At 40.8% G+C, this 20,136-nt stretch overlaps 1 protein-coding gene and 1 long non-coding RNA gene across 4 annotated transcripts in view; one reads left to right on the plus strand and one right to left on the minus strand.

Moving 5' to 3' along the window:
* Positions 1–6: 6 nt before the first annotated feature.
* PFKP (phosphofructokinase, platelet) overlaps positions 7–20,136 on the minus strand; it is a 65,372-nt gene continuing 45,242 nt past the window's right edge. The window contains exons 14-24 of one of the 3 annotated variants that reach the window (XM_083579433.1): positions 18,697–18,843; positions 16,432–16,502; positions 15,682–15,769; positions 14,623–14,775; positions 9,822–9,974; positions 7,016–7,180; positions 6,635–6,696; positions 4,991–5,102; positions 3,230–3,329; positions 1,498–1,603; positions 7–585 (exon numbers count right to left, since the gene is read on the minus strand). In XM_083579433.1, coding sequence (XP_083435559.1) covers positions 447–585; positions 1,498–1,603; positions 3,230–3,329; positions 4,991–5,102; positions 6,635–6,696; positions 7,016–7,180; positions 9,822–9,974; positions 14,623–14,775; positions 15,682–15,769; positions 16,432–16,502; positions 18,697–18,843 — 1,296 coding nt within the window. In that variant the 3' untranslated portion in view covers positions 7–446. The remainder of the gene's footprint in view (positions 586–1,497; positions 1,604–3,229; positions 3,330–4,990; positions 5,103–6,634; positions 6,697–7,015; positions 7,181–9,821; positions 9,975–14,622; positions 14,776–15,681; positions 15,770–16,431; positions 16,503–18,696; positions 18,844–20,136) is intronic. The other 2 variants (XM_083579431.1, XM_083579432.1) reach the window with 2 other exon arrangements.
* LOC310746311 lies at positions 599–1,828 on the plus strand. The gene is made up of 3 exons (XR_014540615.1): positions 599–899; positions 994–1,648; positions 1,728–1,828. It is a non-coding gene; the product is annotated as an uncharacterized lncRNA (long non-coding RNA).

The following is a 20,136-nucleotide window of genomic DNA, read 5'->3' on the forward strand; positions in this document are numbered from 1 at the left end:
CAGAGCTTACTTTTAATATAGTATTTTATTCTGTTGGGGGACATATATAAGTTTCCTTTTTTAGTTTGACACAAAACTAAGCCTCTGTAACATACTCTTTAAGTGTAAACACTATCTGGTAAAAGTGCAAGAGATGAATAGCATCACACGGAGTGCATAGAACCGTTTTTGCACAGGTTATTGGTAAGGAACACATTGGTAAGTTGGGTTTTTTGTTGTTAAGTTAGGCTCTAGGGTGTTTTGTGTGGTGTCTTTTTAAGAAGCCTAGGACAATACCAGGTAGAGAGTGTCTGTGATGGCGGCTTTTTGTTTTTCTACATAAAAGTGCTGGTACAATAACTTAGATGTTACAAAACGAAGCTGCAACAAGTATTCTAAAGCATCGTTGACACACAATGGAGAGCTATTGCAACCTTTTAACAGTAGGACACCTTGGACCCTTCGGCTCACGCTTCTGCCTGTTTTGGTCTGAGCACATGCTCCAACTGGCCCGAATCTGACACATCGTAGCTGGTCTTGTATTTGGCCAGAATTTTCATCAGAGGCCGTAACTTCAGCCACCACTGTTCACGGGGAATTCGGTGCCTGTTTAGCAAGAGAGAGGGGAAATGCTTTTAGAACTCATTTAAGCTTATAGGCAGGCTTTAAGGAACACCAACAACTGAGGGTGCTGATCAACTTGAAACTAGTCACAGGAACTTTGCAATAGGGTCTTGTCACTCTGCTCATATAAATAGCTGGTTTATGTGGAGAGTTAGTGCTAGTGACATGCTGTCATGTCAACTTGTGGCCAGCAGATAAACTAGTTGCCTATTTGCACAAGCGATGCTATAGGAGAGCCATTAGATAATGGAAACACACTCCCCTTCTTCCGTTAAAACAAAGATTCTAATTTGCTGGTTTTGCTGCTTAGAAAAGCAGTTTAACGCAAGTCTGCCAACATTACCATGGGCTCAGTGAGACTCTTGGCTTGTCTAGTGCAGGTAGCCAAAGCAGTCAAATGGCTCAGGCTGAGGTCTTTACAGATGCCACTAAATAATACCGCAGAAGCAAAATGTTACATGCAAAGTTTATGCTCTTCCACTGGGGGCATGTTGCTTCTCTTAAAATCCACACTTCAGACTTGGCACCTAGCTTGGCTGGGCAAAAGACCCCGTAGAGATGATGCAGGGATTAAGAGAATTTTGAAAAATTCAGCAGCTGCCATGCTACCCAATAGCTGGGCACCACCCACAGCAGCAACAGTACATTGGAAGCATTTGCTATTAAAAGATTAAAAAGGGGGTCAAAGAAGATTGTGTCTGGTTCAGCGCTGCCAGATCCTTGTAAAAGAGAAACTCTCCTTTCAATAATCCCAGGAGTTTTTTTTGGGGGGGGGAGGGCACTTCAAGTCTAAAGTTGAACTAGAGTCTACCGTTTGTCCCCAAAGAGATACCAATTCTTACTTCTAATCTTCGTGTGGACACCAGTGTTTTTCCCCACACTGTCTTTACTTACACAAAGTCTGTTTCATCCTTCAGTTGAACCACAGGCTGGAAAATAAGGTTCCTCCGGCGCATTCCCAGGAGGCAAACACTGTCCTCAGTGTTGGCAAATACCCTTCCTTTGAAAAAAAAACATACATTTTCTTCTTTTAGCTATACAAAAAGTATTTCTTCTTTTAGCTATAAAAAGTATTTCTTCTTTTACAATACAAAAAGTATTTCTTCTTTTAGCTATACAAAAAGTAACATACGGGAATAGTGTGCGGGGGGGGGGGTGATGAAATGTTAAAGAATCCACAAAGGGTTTTTAATTGAATTTGGTTAACTGAAATATTACAGTGAAGAGCGACAACAAAAAAAGGGACTGAAACTGTTAGAGGGCATGGTTTTCAAATCAGTAATTAGAGTGAAAGAGAATGGATAAATAACTGGTGTCATTGGCCATGGTTAATTTCGTTAGAAATTGTTCAACATTACAGTAAGAACTGTTCCTCAAACCTGATAAAATTGCAAAAGAATGAAGTGTGTTACCTTCATCTGTGATCCGTGCAGCAACCAAGAAAACAAAACAAGAAAGGAAGAATATATGTAACTCACGTGGTGCATTCCTATGTTTTTACAAATTATTGTCAAGAACTTTTAAGTCTTGGGGGGTTGGGGTTGGAATTCTGAGATTACTCACATTTTAGCACAGTTTGAGGAATCAGTCATAATCAAAAAAAGTAGAGCTGGGATAGCCAACATGGTACCTTTCAGATTTTTTGAATTATAAACATCAGCTTAACCAGCCAGCTTAACCAGCCAGAAATTATGGAAGCTGTAGTCTAAAACACTGGACAGCACCAAGTTGACTACCCTGAAGTAAAATAGCAATCATCATGACCAAATCATGGCAAGCTTTGGTAATTTGCCTAATATTCTAAGAAATCTGAAGCCTTATCCTACGCAGGTTTACTCAAACAATGTACCATTAGAATTTGGTGGATCTTACCCCCTAAGTAAGCTTGTCTAGACTTAGTTTTGCTTGGAAAATTAGAAGTCAGTTAAGTGAAAAGATTCCTTAGTAACTGGCAGGTTTTTACTTAGTTCTGTTGCTAACATGCATGAATACTTTAGCCCCTGTAAATAAAGAATTGTGGATTAAGTTTTCTGAATTATCAGCCTCAAATATTCTTGAGAATGCAACCTTGGTCTTAAACATGCCTTTTCAAAAGAAGAAAGGGAGCTGGCCTACTTGGTTAAGAAATATTAACGGCCGCTTGTAAATGTTTGCTATATTACCTTTTAATAATTTTATACTGTCTTTCTGCCCTGAAGTGGGCCTGCAAAGCAGTTTGCAAGCAATATAAACTATGAAATCTTTTTTAAAGTCAAGGGAAAAAAATGTAAGCAAGCAGGATTAGATACTTTCCCCTGTAAAAGCACATCAAAACACAGCCTGCTTTCAAAAGGCCAACTGTGATTCAAGACTCCAGTCTTCAGACTGGAAGAGCACTGTACAAATGAGGTGCATTACTGGAAATAGACAATTCACTGGTCCCTGGCTTCAATATTTCCAGCAAGCTAAGGAGAAAAAAAACAGGGCAGCTAAGCCTTTTTTCATAGATGTGATAACATATGAGAGAAGAAGCAGGTGTGCCTCACAGACTCAGTATCACATGTTTGGCACTTTCCTATTGATGTTAGCAGCTGACACATTAAACTAGTTAATTTTTATTTTTTTAATGCCACCAGCATTTCCTTACCTCTTCGATAGCATTCTTTGAGTTTCTTGGAGAGCCAAAGCACAGCTTTCGCTGAAATTTTTGTCCCAAAGTTTCTGTCAAATGGCGAAGGAGCGCCACCCTGTGAAATTCAACGTTAACAGTGAGTTGAAGTTTTAGGACTCTGTTTGGAGTTACAAAACAATTACAAGACTTCCTGCCTCGCACTTAGGCAGAAATTGAGGCATGGCCGCATGCCCATAGTCATGGACAGCAACTAGGGATCCAGGTTGAAAGATTACCTGCGCCTGCAGTGAACTTGGTCTCCACTGAACAAAGGCAGCATCATAAACAAATGACTGCTTCTGCACACAGTTCTTTGTGCAGCATCAGATAGTTATAGTTTAAATCGTACTTTCATACAGAGCTGTGAGACCTCAATTCAATGGTTGTGGTCCCAGTGCTAATATCTTCATGCCTCGGTGTTACCAATGAATTACTGTATTTTTCGCTCTATAACACGCACCAGACCATAACACGCACGTAGTTTTTAGAGGAGGAAAACAAGAAAAAAAATATTCTAAACGAAATAGTGGATATATGATTTTTGTGGTTCATGCTGTGGCCACAGACATGTGATCTGACAGTTTGGAGTAGCCCAATGCAAAAATCCTGAGGATCCATGTGGCTCCATGCTTTGTAACCACAGAGGAGGGAAGGAAGGGGAACCATGGATCCTCTGCTCACGACTGCAGCAGATCCCCCCCGCCACCCGCAGGCATTCGCTCCATAACACGCACAGACATTTCCCCTTACTTTCTAGGAGGAAAAAAGTGAGTGTTATGGTGCAAAAAAATACGGTAGTATTAAAACTAGTTAAATGCTATTAAACTTAGAAGTAGAGAATTGTAGAATTGGAAGGGACCACAAAGGCCAATCCAGTCCAACCCCCTTGCAAGGGAGGCAATTTTCACCCACCGTGGGGCTCAAACCAATGACCCTGAGATTAAGAGTCTCCTACTCTGCCAATCAGCATCTTAAAAAGCAGAGACATCACCTTGCCAACAAAGGTCCGTATAGTAAAAGCTACAGTTTTCCCAGTAGTGATGTATGGAAGTGAGAGCTGGACCATAAAGAAGGCTGATCGCCGAAGAATTGATGCTTTTGAATTGTGGTGTTGGAGGAGACTCTTGCAGGCCATGGACTGCAAGAAGATCAAACCTCTCCATTCTTAAGGAAATCAGCCCTGAGCGCTCACTGGAAGGACTGATCCTGAAGCTGAGGCTCCAATACTTTGGCTACCTCATGAGAAGAGGAGACTCCCTGGAAAAGACCCTGATGTTGGGAAAGATGGAGGGCACAAGGAGAAGGGGACGACAGAGGATGAGATGGTTGGACAGTGTTCTCAAAGCTACCAACATGAGTTTGACCAAACTGCAGGAGGCCGTGGAAGGCAGGAGTGCCTGGTGTGCTCTGGTCCATGGGGTCACAAAGAGTCGGACACAACTAAACGACTAAACAACAACAACAACAACTCTGCCAATGGAGCTATTTGTTATGTAATACTATCTGCAACACTGAAGTAGGCAAAAAGGTCCCTTTCAAGCTATGTAGATGTATGTGCATCTATGGCAGATTTTGTCCCAGGTGATGGATGCAGAAATTAAGCACTGCAGCATTTGTCCTGGGAGGTTTCCAGTCCAGGAGGAAACATGAAACCAGCTTCTACACTCACAACTACAGCACTAGAATAGCATTTTAAGCCTCCTGCTTCATCCTGGAGAATCTGTAAGGTATGCCTACCTGCTGCATGTGACCCAGTACGTTCTTTCTGCAGTCAAAGACTCCTTTCCCTTCTTCGGAATAGAGCTGGTAAATGAAGTCAGTTGTGTAATTCTCGCTACTATTTTCATTCCTGTACAACACAAGCATAAGTGTGGTTGGCTTATATTTTATCGAGTTACATATATATCCTGCCTTTTTTTCGTTATGGAACCCAAGTCTTCCACCCAGGCATGGACCAGACCCAAACATCCTGAGCTTTTTTTAAAAGAACAAAACCAAGCAAAACAAAATCCCGAAGGAATTTCGTACTCCTAAACTTGACTCTCAAACAAGTAACAATAACAGTGGTGCAAATACGACTGAAGGGAATTGTCAGTACAAATCCCTACAGCTTATCGCCTTCAAAACTGAAATAGGACACTACATTAAAAAAAATAAAAGCTGTCCAGCTGCAATGTGAGGACAGGGAGAGAGACAATGAATGAGCATATATAACTGCCCTTTAATCAGGCTCAGTGTTGGCGTATGGCACTGACACCTGAGCTGGCTTGGGTCTAATTGTAGTCCCAGTCTGGCCTTTTCTTAAGTTTGTGTGGCTGCTGGAAGCTGCTTGCCATTCCAAAATTTCTTGAGTGAAATCTCAAATGGCAAGGACTTTGCCACTGCTTGTGGTGGGCTATTACACTGCTACTGCCAACCACAACAAGCTCACCAGGGTATGGGGGTGGGTGAACTGACTTGGCAGCCAACATAATTTTCAAGGGTGCCCCCTTTGGACGTGGAGACGGCTCTTTCTATACTAGGCTAGGCGCTCTCAATCTCTCTCTCTCTCTCTCTCTCTCTCTCTCTCTCTCTCTCGATTTTTTTGGTTTACAAAATATGTGCAATGTCTCTTTTTTCAAGCTACATTTTCTACAGGTCAATTTCATTTGTTGAGACATTACTGTTACATTGGGAAGAAAAGGGGGGAAGAGGTAGAGGGGGCCATGGTGGGTAGGGATGGGGTTGGGTGGCAATGTTTCTATTTTACTTAATGTAAGTGTGGGGTTTTGTGTCAGTGTCCTTCGTGCAGGTTCTCTTTGCTATTTGCTTGTGTTCCTTTGGTGGTGAGAGAAATTGGGGTTGGCTTAGGGTGCGGTTGCTTGCTTGTGATTGGCTGTGGGGATCTTTGTTTACATGTGTGAAGGGGCAGGTGGGTGTTTTTGAATCAGGTTAGCCATATTGATTCGTATGCTGTTGGTGGATTCTTGTCGTTGTCTTGTTGGGCTGTGTATGTGATAAAAGGGAGCCATACAAGGGTGAAGGCGTCTTCTTACATTTGTCCCCGTGTCAGTTTTAGTTTATTGGTTAATTTTTCTAGTAAGGCTGTTTCCCATACTATTTGGTACTATTGGTCCATGCTTACTCCTATACTAGGCTAGACTATTGGTCCAACTATTCCAGTCTGGTCTCCTATAACCGGCAAGAGCTCTCCCAAGAGTTTAGGCAGAGGTCTCTGCTGTTCCTTTCATCCTGCACTCTGGGATTGAACCTGCACTCTGTCAGTGAATTACAGCACTTTCCAGTGGTGACATTTGCCATTCTTCTCTCCCCATCCAAAGTACCATCCCAACAACAAATTAACTTCCTTTTACAGTGCACTTTAGTGAGCAGTCAGCTTACCTCAGCACCAAACCACGTTGAATGCTGGTTTTCATCTTTTCAGTCAAATGTTCCACGTTGGCCTAAAAAGAATGCATCATTTATGACTGTGAGTCAAGTGATGTAAATTGGCCCACTGCTAACCTTTGCTTTGTGCACATCCTTAAGGTGACCTGCCAGACAGAAATCCCATTACTTTATATCACCCCTAATGCAACTCTAGTCAAGAGAGAAGAGTTCTCACGTGCAGCATTGAGCCACCAGCCAGTGATAAATCTGTTGATATACCTGCTCCACAGACATTGACTTTACATATTATTACTTACTGAGTTCAGTACACATTCTGCCCTTCCTCCCAATGGATCCCGAGGTAGTCAATAGGTAAAATATGGATCTGCATACCTGGAGCTCTCGAATATCAAATTTCTCTTCAAAGATGTACGCAGCATCAGCTCCTGCAGCAAGGGCACCCATATTTGCCAAGTAGCCGCAATAGCCGCCCATAGTTTCAATGATGAACACACGTCGCTTTGTCCCACTTGCCGACAGTTTGATTCGGTCGCATGTCTAGCAAAGAATGGTCTATTAGTGACTTTCAAACCAGAGTGCTCACCACCCTTTAAGGATGATATTTTAGTACCATTCAGACCACAACTGCTTTGTTTTTATCATGCACCATGAGAACTAAAGATAATTAGTTCGAAAACTTTTCTCTGAGATTTCCACAAGTCATTTGCAATGCTTCACACAATATTAGGTGAAACTTGGCATAAAAAACCAGTACTTTCCCCCCCCCAGAAAATCTTACAAATGCCGTTTTTCTGGAGCAAAAATCCATGACTCCTCTTGATTCTTAGATTTCAACATACCAAGCTATGACCAAGATCAAGTCTTTTCCCTCTAATGACACGGGCTTGAGCTGCAATCCTAACCCCACATTCTTGGAAGTAAGTCCCACTGACTTTAACAGGACTTACTTCTGAGTAAGCATGGCTAACATTGTGCTGCCAGATCCAAAGTTGCTCTTCAGTACATATAAGAGAGACGACCATTTCCAACTGCTCTCCCCTTCATCTGCAGCCCCCTCCCCAAAATACAATATATCCCCCCAACCTTCCAGATTTGATTTTTTTGGGTAAATGTAGGAAAGGAAAGCAGGAAAGGCCCATTCTAGAAACACACTTCCATTCATGGAAATAAAGTGTATATAACTTGCAAGGAAACAGATGTTATATACTTTATAATATATGGATCCAGATAGAATTGTTACTTACACTTTACTACCTTCTAAAGCAATCAGTTGGGTAACTTAATAGTCTGACATGTGATATATATTGTCATAATATTAACTAACAGTTTCTTCAACTGCCTGTTTTATAGGACCATGTGTCTTGGGCAGGGAAGGGAGAGAACTGAAGGTGGTCCACCTAGCATACCCAGTGCTCTGAAAGATTCTTGCAGCAGAGTGGAAATGCTCTTGGGGACATCCCTACTCCTTATGTTTCAAGAACAAAACATTTCCCTCCAAGTAAATTAAAGAGACTGAGCTATACCAGCTTCAGGGCTAGCTTGAAAGAGTTGGAGGAGTGGCAAAGTGTTGGGTCCTTCAGATCCAACTGCCCTGAGACTTCCGGGCATGGGGCAGTACAGTGATACCTTGGTTTACAACCACAATCTGTTCCGGAGGTCCAGTTGTAAACTAAAACAGGTTGTAACCCAGGGTGCGCTTTCACCAATGGGGCCTCCCAAAAAAAAATGGGTTGTAATAAAAAAAAAGGGACACATGCTTCAGGGTTTGATGTGGTTGTAATCCAAAACGGTTGCAAACCAAGGTACCACTGTATATAAATTCAATAAATCATCATCATCATCATCGAGCCTTCCTCTGGTCGACCTCAGCACACATATCCTTCTCACCCCATCACCATCTGGAGCTGTGACATTGGAAAATTTCGCACTGCAGACAATGGGAATCCAACATCAGAACTGCCCTCTATGAAGTCAGAGTTTTCTCTTCCACCTGGAGAAGATCTCATGGTTTTGATTGTCCCTAGAATGCAAACCCCACCCCCCAACCTGGCACCACAGGGCCCATTTATTTAGAACATCAAAAGCACCTGTCTTTGTGCTGGCTCATCTTTACTCTTCCATAAGGAGGGAGTTTGATGCACAGCTGGCAGCCCTAGCCTCTAGGATCAGTGCTCTTCAACCTTGTTAACTCACCCACATCTGGAAACCCAACTCCCATCATCTTTGGCCTGTGGATGATGGGAGTTGTGATCCACCAAAGGTTAAAGAACACTGCTTTCAGCTGTAGGAGACTGATGTTTCTAACATCTCTGTTTTGATCTTACAACACTCTTCTGAATTCCTGCAGGATAGCAACCACAAAGGAAGTATCTTTAATAACAACAACAGTAGCTTTTTCCAGGGGTACTCAAGCAGAGGGCCTTCTTGGTAGTGGCACCTGCCCTGTGGAACGTCCTCCCATCAGATGTCAAAAAAATAAACAACTATCTGATGTTTAGAAGACATCTGAAGGCAACCCTGTTTAGGGAAGTTTTTAATGACTGATGTTTTAATGTATTTTTACTCTTTTGTTGGAAGCCGCCCAGCGTGGCCGGGAAAACCCAGCCAAATAGGTGGGGTAAAAATAATAATTTAATAATTATTATTTATTATATGCAGTACCAGCACCTTTTTTCTCTCCAAATGTTACAAGTGTAACAACTTATTGTAACAACTTCATGGTGAGTACCAGCACCTTCCCCCCAAAAAAATCACTGATGATGATGCTATAATAATAATAATAATAATAATAATAATAATAATAATAATAATTTGTTGCAATTAAATGCTCATGCCACCTTTCTGCTCCAAAAATGCATAGTTAAAGCAACTAAAATTTAGGGAGCTAAAATGATTGACGGTTGGGAGCATAACTTGGCATTTTGACTTCCTTCTGTGCAATCTTATAGCACATCCTACTTGTTCCTGTCCACCAGCACCTGCATTTTATGGGCTGATCTTGTTGAAGAGATCTGGTGCATGGGATCCTGTCTAAATTTCAGGAGTTTCGATGCAGTGACCTTCAGAATTTGAAACCACAATTTTGATTCAGCCCCAATAACCTAGTGGCATAAAAACAAAGGGAAACGTTTCTTCTCTTTCGTCTTGCAGACATGGGTTTAAGTGTTTTCCGTCTTACCTCTACAATGGCGTTCAGGGAAGTGTCAGCACCAATACTGAGGTCAGTGCCGGGCACATTGTTGCTAATAGTAGCAGGCACAATGCAGATAGGAATGCAAAACTCCTCAAAACGGGGGCGTGCTTCAAATAACTGCAGACAGCCATCGAAGGCCTGAAGTGGTGGTACAAGGAATGATAAGCAACACGCTTGGTGCCCTGGCTTTGCATAGTTACTGATTAGGCATTATGCTAGTGGCTCTTTGTGCGTGGCAATGGAAGGTCTGACTTTCCGAGGGTGCAAAGGCTTCCCAAGCTGGTGATTTTAAGAAGGGCTTCGTTCGTGTAGACCCACCAAAGGTTGCTGGATTTGCATTGGTGCAGAAGAAAGATCGGCAGAAGTTAGTAGAAAGGTGAAACAAGCAGAACGTGGAAAGCACAGAGAGACTGAAGTCGTTTAGTAGTAAAGGAAATTAGCAACAGTTTTGTTTTCTGAAAGGTTGAGGAAAATAACCATTGAGGTTATTTATACCCTGCTTGTCAATCTCAGCTTTCAAAATGGATTAGGAGCACGGAAGAAGCTAGGCACAGCTTAGTAGCCGGCCATCATTTGTGGGCACTACTAATCTTCGTCCCCAGTTTTCTGCACATGCCAGAGAGACTAGGGACAGCCATATCATTACACTGGGCTGTGGAGCAGGCCAAGGCTTGCCAAAGCAAAGCACGACATGAGACAACAACTCTTCTGTCTCCAAAGTCAAGGGGACAGGGTGTTTCTCATGTAATGCTGAACTCAGGCCACGTGAGAGGGCCAAAGCAAAAGGTCAGCAGATTGGTGAACGCCTGTCAAGAGCAGCACTATTGCAAGATGCATTTATCCCTGACAAAATGCATTTAAATTCTTACTTCTGAATGATGCAACCACTAACTTAACAGAACTGAACTTTTTATATAGCAGTGTTCTATCAAGCAATGAAAATCTTCCGTTGTTGGCCGTGTAGTTCTATTTTATTCATTCCTCTCAAAGAAGTTTCTCCCGGAAGTATAGGCACTAAATCTCCCACTGCAGCTGGTGCATAACTAGGTCGCTGGCTCTGACATGCCATTCACACTGTATAACACCTACTGAGGGAACTGTACTGGGTGCCAATATGCAACCCTACCACAAGTCAAAGATTTACTTTTAGCATTAAAAGCCCAAAACAACTTGGGACAAAGTGACCTAAAGGATTGCCTTCCCTAAATATCAGTGCCTGTCAACTACACTCCTGCATTGTACTGTATTCACTAGAAAGCAGGTTTTTAGTGTTGCAGCTCCAACCCTCTGGAATGAGTTACTAACTGGAATCAGACATGCCCTGAGTATTTTGATATTTGGGCAGCTAATAAAGATATTTGTGTTTAAGAAGGATTTCCATGAAGTCTGACTCAGTCCTTTTATTTTACTAATTGTGTGATTTTAGAAATGGTTTCGTCTTCTTCGGTTTACAGAGTGCCTTTTGCATTTTATCTTATTTTATCCTGTTTTTATCCTTGTTAACTTTTGGTTGTGAAGCGATTTATAAATCTGCAAATTAAATGTAAAAAACTTATTCATGTTTATAGTCTATCCTTTGCACTGTCAATGAGCCTGATGGTTGAATAGGGAATTGAGCCCAGCCTCCCTAGTCGAAGTCCAACGCTAACACATATCACTATACTGATCCCCAGTTTGATGCAGAGCCAGTAAGAAGCATGCACTGGGTACAAGTGTTCAACCAGTTGTGAATCTGCTTAACAGTAGTTTTGTTCAGCCAACAAAATGAAATCAAGATATACTATGTCCATGGCATTCCCATGTTCTACCAAAGTAGTCATTCTATCAGTAAAGGAGAGACGGTTGTCTGGCAGGACTCATTCTTGATAAACCTGTGAAAGCTCCTAGTAATCAGTGCATTCATTTTTAGATGCTCACAGATGGACTGCTTAATAATATGTTCTAGACTAGAGTTTGGCCAGGTATCAGCATCAAGCCAACTGGTCTGTGGTTTTCTAGATCCACCTTTCCCACCTTTTTGAAAATAGGTATGTTTGTCTCTGTCCAGGCTCTCAAACATTCTCCAAGAATTCTCAAAGATTACAGAGAGCAGTTCTGAAATAAACTCTGCAAGCCCCTTCAGCACGTTTGGATGTACTTCATCTGACCCTGGAGACATCAACTTATTTAAAGTTGTTATGTGTTCTCTTCTCCAGCTATTTCCTTAGCTATCGTGGACTGCAAATCCATCCATATACCATTTGTCTAACTTTTCCTGAAATGGGAGTTAAGTAGTTCTACCTTCTCTTCATCCTCTGTTAACACTTTAACACCTTTCCTAAACAGGCAATTTGCTTGTTTATTGACCTTCCAGAATCCATTTTTGTTGTGTTCAGAAGCCTTTGTTCATTCTGAGATTTAACCTTCCTGACACAGTCCTTATGGGTTCAAGCCACTCTGCTGTATTTGCCCTTAGTTAAATGCTTTCCCTCCCATCTCCATACCCCTGCACAGCCACAATGAATTATTTAGATGTCTCCCATTTTCTCTCCTCCTTGGAAATGCTTGCTACTATGACTTCAGTATTTCTAAAATCTCTCATCCCTCTTGAACATTTTTCTCGTTCAAAATTTCAGGCCATGGGATTGTACTCAGTTTTAATCTGAGCTCTTCCTAATGTTCAGGGTACACCTCCAAATATACATAATTTTCACATTGCTTACTGCTACAAATTCCAACATGACACGGTAACTTTCTTCCCAAGGTTACAAGCCATTTCACTTGGGCAGTAAGACTTGCTCAACTGGCGATCAGTTGTGGCCTGGAGTGGCCTTCAACAGAGCGGCCACCACAGTGGAGGAGGCAGATGAGCAGAAAGAGGTGGCTGTAAACTAGAGTTGTCTTTTTAAAAAGCACAAAACCAATCACTCCTGAGCCCAAGATGGCTGCAGGGAATGAGAAAAGGAGACAGAGAGGGAAGCAGAAAGGAAACAAGATGGACAGAGAAACTGAGGGGAAAAGAATGGTGTGAGAAGAAAAATGGACAAAAGGACAGACAGGTTAAGATCTCACAAAATCAAATGTAACAGCTAGGACTATGAGAGAACAATCTCAGATGAAGACAGGAAAGGACAGGTGAGAACAGGTAACGACATTGCAATTCTCAACTATGTTGCACTTCCTGTCTTTGGACGACAGGTGGCAGCCTGATGGGCAGATGCCCAAGGCCAAAATAAAAGCTTGAAAGCTAAACCTCCATCTGGAAGCAATATATATGCCAGTGTTTTTAGAACTTCCTTTCTTCGTCAACATCTTCCAGGTTGCAGAGGATTCTGAGGTATCTTTAGGGCACTTGGTCAGTTCCTGTGTGGAGCAAGCTGTACCTGTTGGAAACGGAGTATGCATTCCATAATCCTCAGTGGCTGAACGTGGTAGCAGAAGATCACAGTGGTGAGAAACCTCTCTTCCTTACCACCATTTGAGAACTACTGACCGAAGAAAACAAATGCTAAACCAGCCACAATGCTTCCCTCGTATAGAAGCCACAGCGATTCTAAGATGGTTCAGCTTCTACTGAAAGAAATGTAGAAACTACCATCTACCTACAGTCTAGTCCAACTTAGTGACATCTGCATTTTGAGTATAATGCAAAAGAAGGAGAAACCATTTCTTTCAGAAAAGCGATCTACAGGTCCCAAGAAAATCCATGAAGCAGAGAGGATAACAAGAAACATGCAGGAGACCATTACTCACCTTAGTTTGCCTATAAAACTAGAGGTGGAGAATGTTATGTACCAGAACTGGAAATACGTTAAGTGTCTTGTGAGGGAGAAAACTTTAATTGCCAAGAATGACGTCAGCAGGAAAAAGCAGAACTGCTTTGAGCTCTCGGTGTCTCTTTTTTTGCACCTAATAAAGCAGGCTTGCACCTACGAAACCTGTTACAATCAAACATGTACATTTTACAGGGTTCTTTAAAGATTTATATAGCTCATTACATGTTGCTGAGGGATGCTCTGCCTTTCAACACATGTAAAAGCAGATTTATGACATAAAATGTTTTGGAGACACCGGAAAGAGCAGTTTGCCAAACAGAATGGAGAAAAGAGGCTGCTTGAGGAAAAACTACAACAAGTGTCCTTGGAGATGGAGAAGCAACAGTGCATTTATTTTCCAGTGATGCAACAGCAGTCTGCTTTGCAACAGAAATAGAAAATTCTATTTAAAAAGGTAAATCCTCCATCAGAAATCCTGAGCATGCTAGCCATGAATTCAAGTCACACAGATGTGCACAAGCACATTGGAGGTGTGATGGAAATAAACAGACTTCTTTCTATCCTCAGAGAGTAAATAGCCAAAGAGTGATGATTAACTAAAACCATTCACCCCAATTCATAATTTCAATCTTTTAAATGCCAAATTAACTGTGAGCTTTTAATGGTTATCTGTCTTCGCTGCTATTTTCTGATTGGATCCATTATTATATATGTTTTTACATTGTTTTAAGTATTTATAAAAAAACCTCGAAGATCAAATTTTTGGAAAGGTGCAATATAATTTTTGTATGAATGAATAAAGTAAAAATGTAGTTTTCAAACTTTCTGAAATCGATGGGCTAATCAAAATTTTTTTCTTTCTCTCTCTCTCTCTCTGTGTGTGCATGCACGCATATGTATTTACGGCTAGTTTCTGCCACAATCGTATTTTTGGGGCGTTCTGGTTCACAAAAGTCTCCAGCTCCAGCCATAGTCAGCAGCACCTGGGATAGCTATGTTAGTGAGCATGCACCAAGAGAAGAGAAACTTACATCAGTGATAGTGTTCAGAGCAGTGTCTGCACCAATGCTGAAATCAGAACCCGGTACATTGTTGGATACGGTTGCAGGAACCATAACCATGGGAATACAGAACTCGTCAAATTTCTCCCGGGCAGCGGACAGTTCCAAAAGTCCCAAGTAGGCCTGATGGGCACATGTGGTAACGAATGCAGAATTAGAGGGGACAACAAGAGGACAAGGCTTGCAACATGGATGGGGGTTGGGCAGAGGGGTTTGATTACTGTATCACAAACACACACATGCTGGAAATAGTGGTTTGCTTGGTTTTTTCCCAGAGAGTCAAAAGTGATTTGAAAGAGGGAATCACTGCTCATGACACATTTGGTAAACAGGCTTTCACAATGTTTCAAAATTCTGTTTCACTACAGATGTTAGTAGAACAGAAACAAATGTGTACTAGATGGGAAGTGAAGCCTCTCTCTCAACTCACTTGAAAACGACTATCTATTGCCAGCCACAGAGACACACTAGGAAAGGCCAAAACAGAATATATAAGACAACAGACAAGCATAATACTGTAAATACATCTAAGCATTCCTCCAAGTTTTGTATAACACAGAGAATAAAATCTTACAAATTTAAGGTCCCCCCCCCCCAATCCTACATGGATGACATCAGTATTTCAATAATGTTGATTAAATAACAGGATTATGAAAGCCATGTTTAGGAAAGTTGGACTCCTGAACAGGAGTTTGGCTTTCAGAATTGGCACCATGCTGTGGGAAGATTAATTAAATGCAATTCATTAAAAAAATACCCACTGCATAATTCTAAGCATAATAAGATACATGAAAATAGAAACCCCGCATAGAGTTCCAACTCCTACTACATAACTGTAACGTAACTTAGTTAATATCTAGACATTTAACATATTGGAACCTTGTAGACTGATTGATAAGGTTTAAATTAAATAATCTTGCTGGTCTTACTGGAATCTAAATTCTAGCATTCATCCTTGACTACAATATTTCAGCTGTTACATGCTCATTTAACAAGAATTTACAAGGGAAACAAAACAAAGTGACATACCTCAAATCCACCAATTACCAGGAGGGCATTGATGTTATGAGTTCGCATTTGTTCTGCAATCTTCTCCAAATACTTTCCAGGAAGTGCACTAAAATATATACACATCTCTGTTAAAAAGGCTTTTTGCAGGGCACTTAAGGCTATATGATTAAAAGAGACTATAATTTTTTACACTAAGTGTTTTTCCATATCTTAGCTTCGAAGGTTACACCCAATCTCTAAACTATTACGTTATAGCACTTTGTGAAAAGCCTTTGCTTCCTGTGATGACTGGTTGACATTGTCCGACCTACACACACTTTATGCCTCATAAAAATGTAACTGAAAATCAATTATGTTCCTTAAAAAATTCTATTTTCCCCTTTACAATATCTGTAATACATGCAGAGGTAAAAACATTTAAATTTCAGGATCAAGTTATAGACACTCCTTCTATCACACCATTAAGCAAGTCTTCTCTTCCTTTTTATAATAAGCATTAATTAAAACTATGAGGCAGAATCCAATGTTGTATAAGCAGATCTGCTCAAGAACTGGGACTTCACAGTCCTCTTCTCTCGCTCTGCAGCCCCTATGATCTTCCAAAGTCTGCATTAGCAATGTTCACAAAAAATTCCCCTTTATTGACTGCTGCATCAAGTCTGTATATAAATCTTCACACTAAATTACACACACACACACACACACACACACACACGTGTGTGTGAAAGTCAGTTTTCTCAAAGATATTAATATGAAAGATCACATTACCGTTTTGTGCCAAGAATTGACCCGCCTTGGCCAGTCCAACCTCCAACATCTCCCCAGCTGATTTCTTTGATCTATCATTCAAAACAAAAAAGACATAGTTTTTGAATTACTATGCCCTAGTTTAGATACACATTGTAGGTCATTTCTGCAATGGATACAAAAGTTAACTTCATTCAGCCCTACACTGTACAGCGTGTCCAAACCAGTGTTTCTTGCTGTTCAGTTTTTGACTTCCACTTTTCCAGAGAGGATAATAGACCAGGGTACCATCTAATGAAATAGGGAGGGCTACACGCCTTCTGTCCTGAACAATTGCACAAAAACATTGCACTCCTTCAATATGAGAAGAGAAACAAAAACAATGGCAGGTCACAGAATGTGGCACGGGGCTCTGGCACTCCTTCAGATGTTTTTCGTGTGCAGATGGCCTCTCAATATTCTCCACCCTATGAGCAGAGAAACTGGGGAAATCAACACGTTTTTCTAGGGGGGAGATAAAGACGGTGACAGCTTCTCCGCAATGTGGCTCGGTATTAGCAATAGCAGAAGCACAGTTTCTTTCTCTCCCCTCCCACAATGGGGTGGGGGGTGTATGTTTTGCTGTTGTTGCAAGTGCTAACTGTGCTGGTAGTCTGACCACCATTTTGTGTCCTCCACAAAGCCCCAGATCTAGTGACATTCAAGGACATGGAGGGACAGAGAACGGTGACTCCAACAAAAATATGGCACAGAACATTTGGAGTGGCTTTCTTTTTTTGCGGGGCAGAGGGTTTCAGAAAAAGAAAAATCTCAGAAAAATGTCTTCTGATAAATTTTGGCTCAGCTCTAACTTTATCTAATGGGTTAAACAAAATGGAAGTCCAAATGCATTCTAATAAGAGACCTCCAGGTATAGGTCGGTATATAAATTCAATAAATAATAATAATAATAAAAGCTACAGATAAATTTATATTTTTAGTACTTTTGAGCAATGATCTCTCCTTATGGTGGAAAGCAGACTGAGCCTAAACTCGTCAATGGTTTGGGAATGAAATTTTGCAGGTGGTATTAATTTATGTTTTATTCAGAGAAGACACACTGAAATGATAGGTCCATTAATTTCAATAGATCTACTCTGAGTAAAACTTAAGTTGACTACCACTCTGCAGTCCTAACAAGTGTCACAATGTGATGCAGTTGAGGGATGCTCTGAAATGTTCAAGCCAATTTCTACCTGTTTAATGAAGAGGCAATATGGATTTCTTTTGAACAATTTATATTAACATATATAATATATTAAAGACTCATAAGCATGCTACATCAGGAGTCCCAGGACTGGGCACACTATAAATGTAGCATTCAACAAACACCACCACAACTGAAAAACAAGAATCAAACACAACAGATTTTGTGATATAATTTCAGAAATAATTATCTAGCATGTATTCTTATCTCCATAGATTTCATACTCCCACAGCTATTCCAGGATAGGCAAACTGCCAAATATGGCCTCTTGCCAAGGTCACTTCAAAGCTACCCTTGAGACCAAATATATTGAATCTGATATGGAAGATTTCTCACGAAGTATCAAAGAAGCAAACGCTTCATGTAAACATAGTTAATCATTTCTTCTTCAAGAAGATTTTAAGGGTATTTTTTTAGACGTACGGGGGTAGAATTAGCTGCAATCCAAGCAAAAATAGATCAAACCGTTATGCTTTTACTATATTTGAAACTGGTCTTGCCTCTATGAGGAGAGCTCCCGTGGGAGATGCACAATATCCATCTGTCATAACAAGACTCCTGCTCCGTGTTGTTTGGTGGTGTTGGTCACTTGTGCTTAGTGTTCTAAAAATACCTCACAAACACCCCTCCCGCAACAAATTTCACTAAATTTATCTCTGCAGTCGACATATATTCTCCCCAAGGAGGACCCTCTCTTCTCCATTCCCATTGCATTGTAGCTATCAGTGGAAAACCTAGCTCTGGTTTCTTTGAATTCCAATCTTTGTATGAAAGTGCATTTTGAAAGCTGGAAAATTAAGTTTTGGGGGCCTGCCAGAGGGCAAGTTAAAACAAAATTAAGAATAAGAAAATAAGAAGAGCCTGCTGGATGAGGCCAGTGGCCTATCCAGTATCCTGTTTTCACAGTAGCCGCCTGTGGGAAACCTTCAGGCAAGACCCTGAGCACAATAACTCTTCTCCCTCCTGTGATTTCCAGCAACTGGAACACTTCCCATAGTATTGAGATTTCTTAAAAAATACAATCTTTGGGATATACGAACCAGCCCTCTAGAAAAGCCTTCAAATCCATCAGTAACAGCGAACATTTTGTGTCCTTCGGTTATACCGATCCTCACGGCAGAGCGAACGGCAGCATTCATGCCAGCTGCTGGAGCACCAACATTTAAAACAGCTACATTGAAGTTAGTCTGCAGCAGAAGAGAGAGAAAATATAGTCAGGAACATAAACCCCATGGCAGGAAAAAGGAATCATCAAGCGGTAAATCTGAACATCCAGTTTACCTTTTATCCTGCTGCTAACCGTATATCCAGTGACAAATATATAAAAGTGCATCAAAAGAAAGCAAGACACACACCTTACCTTCTGAACCCCATCAGATTATAGAAAACTTAATTTTAAAACATTAGAAAACACTAATCTTAGCTTGTGGGGTCAACCATTCATAGTACTCAGGGAGTGTTCAGCTATTTGCAATCAGCAGCAGGTCCAAATTAAAATGTGAGGCATTGAACTAGCCAGTCCAGATTCTGGCGTAACAATAACCCAGCATTGAGAAACAAGCACATGCATTGCATACAGAAACAAATTTATACAGAATAGGAATTGTAACCCAAATAACCATATGCATGCATACATGGCTTTTGTGCAATGTTGTTCCTTGGCCCACTGCAACCAAAGTATGTGATGCCACATGCCGTATTGTGTTGAGCTATGGCACAAGTGAATGATTCATTATTGCCAGCACCTATCAACATTTTAAAATATGTGAGAACCCTATCAGTTTGGCACTTGACAACCACTCTTTTCAGTGTCATAAAACTATTGCCATACCATCTGCCTTTAGCTTGCTCAAGTGTGGGATATAACATTATTCTAGCACCTTTGATGTGTACATAAGGTAGTACATGAATTTTATTTTTATTTATTAAATTTGTATACCACCTTCATCCGAAGATCGCAAGGCAGTTCGCAACGTAAAAATACAAACTTCAAACTACAGAATTACCACAAGCAATTCTCTTGAGTAGAATACGGTCTGTCACAATGGGTTATATGCTGCACAAAATGTTGTATTACAAGATTTTGATTTTCAGATTGATGTTTAATTTCTTCATCTACTGCCCTCAAGGAAGCACCGCTTGTATCTAGTAATTCTGTACTCACATACAGAATATATAAATTTAATGTAGCTGTGCTTAGGAATAGCTATAATATAATAATAACATCTATTTTTTCATTTAGATGCTGCTTCCTCATGTATCTAACACTTGGAAACAAATTTAATGAAGTAATTATTGGTTGTAGTTCTGTAACCTAAGTACTCAAAATGCTGATTGACAGAACACCACTATCCCCTCTTTTGCTTTCAGATAAATTGTCATGAACTATACTGCCCCATCCTAGCAAACTAAAAAGCAAATAAGAAAAAAGGAAGGAGGAGGAGATTACACATGTCGAAATTTTGAGTGGCATGTAGAAA

Source organism: Podarcis filfolensis (genome assembly GCF_964270895.1).
Source record: "Podarcis filfolensis genome assembly, chromosome: 12".
NCBI classification, from domain to species: Eukaryota; Metazoa; Chordata; class Lepidosauria; order Squamata; family Lacertidae; genus Podarcis; species Podarcis filfolensis.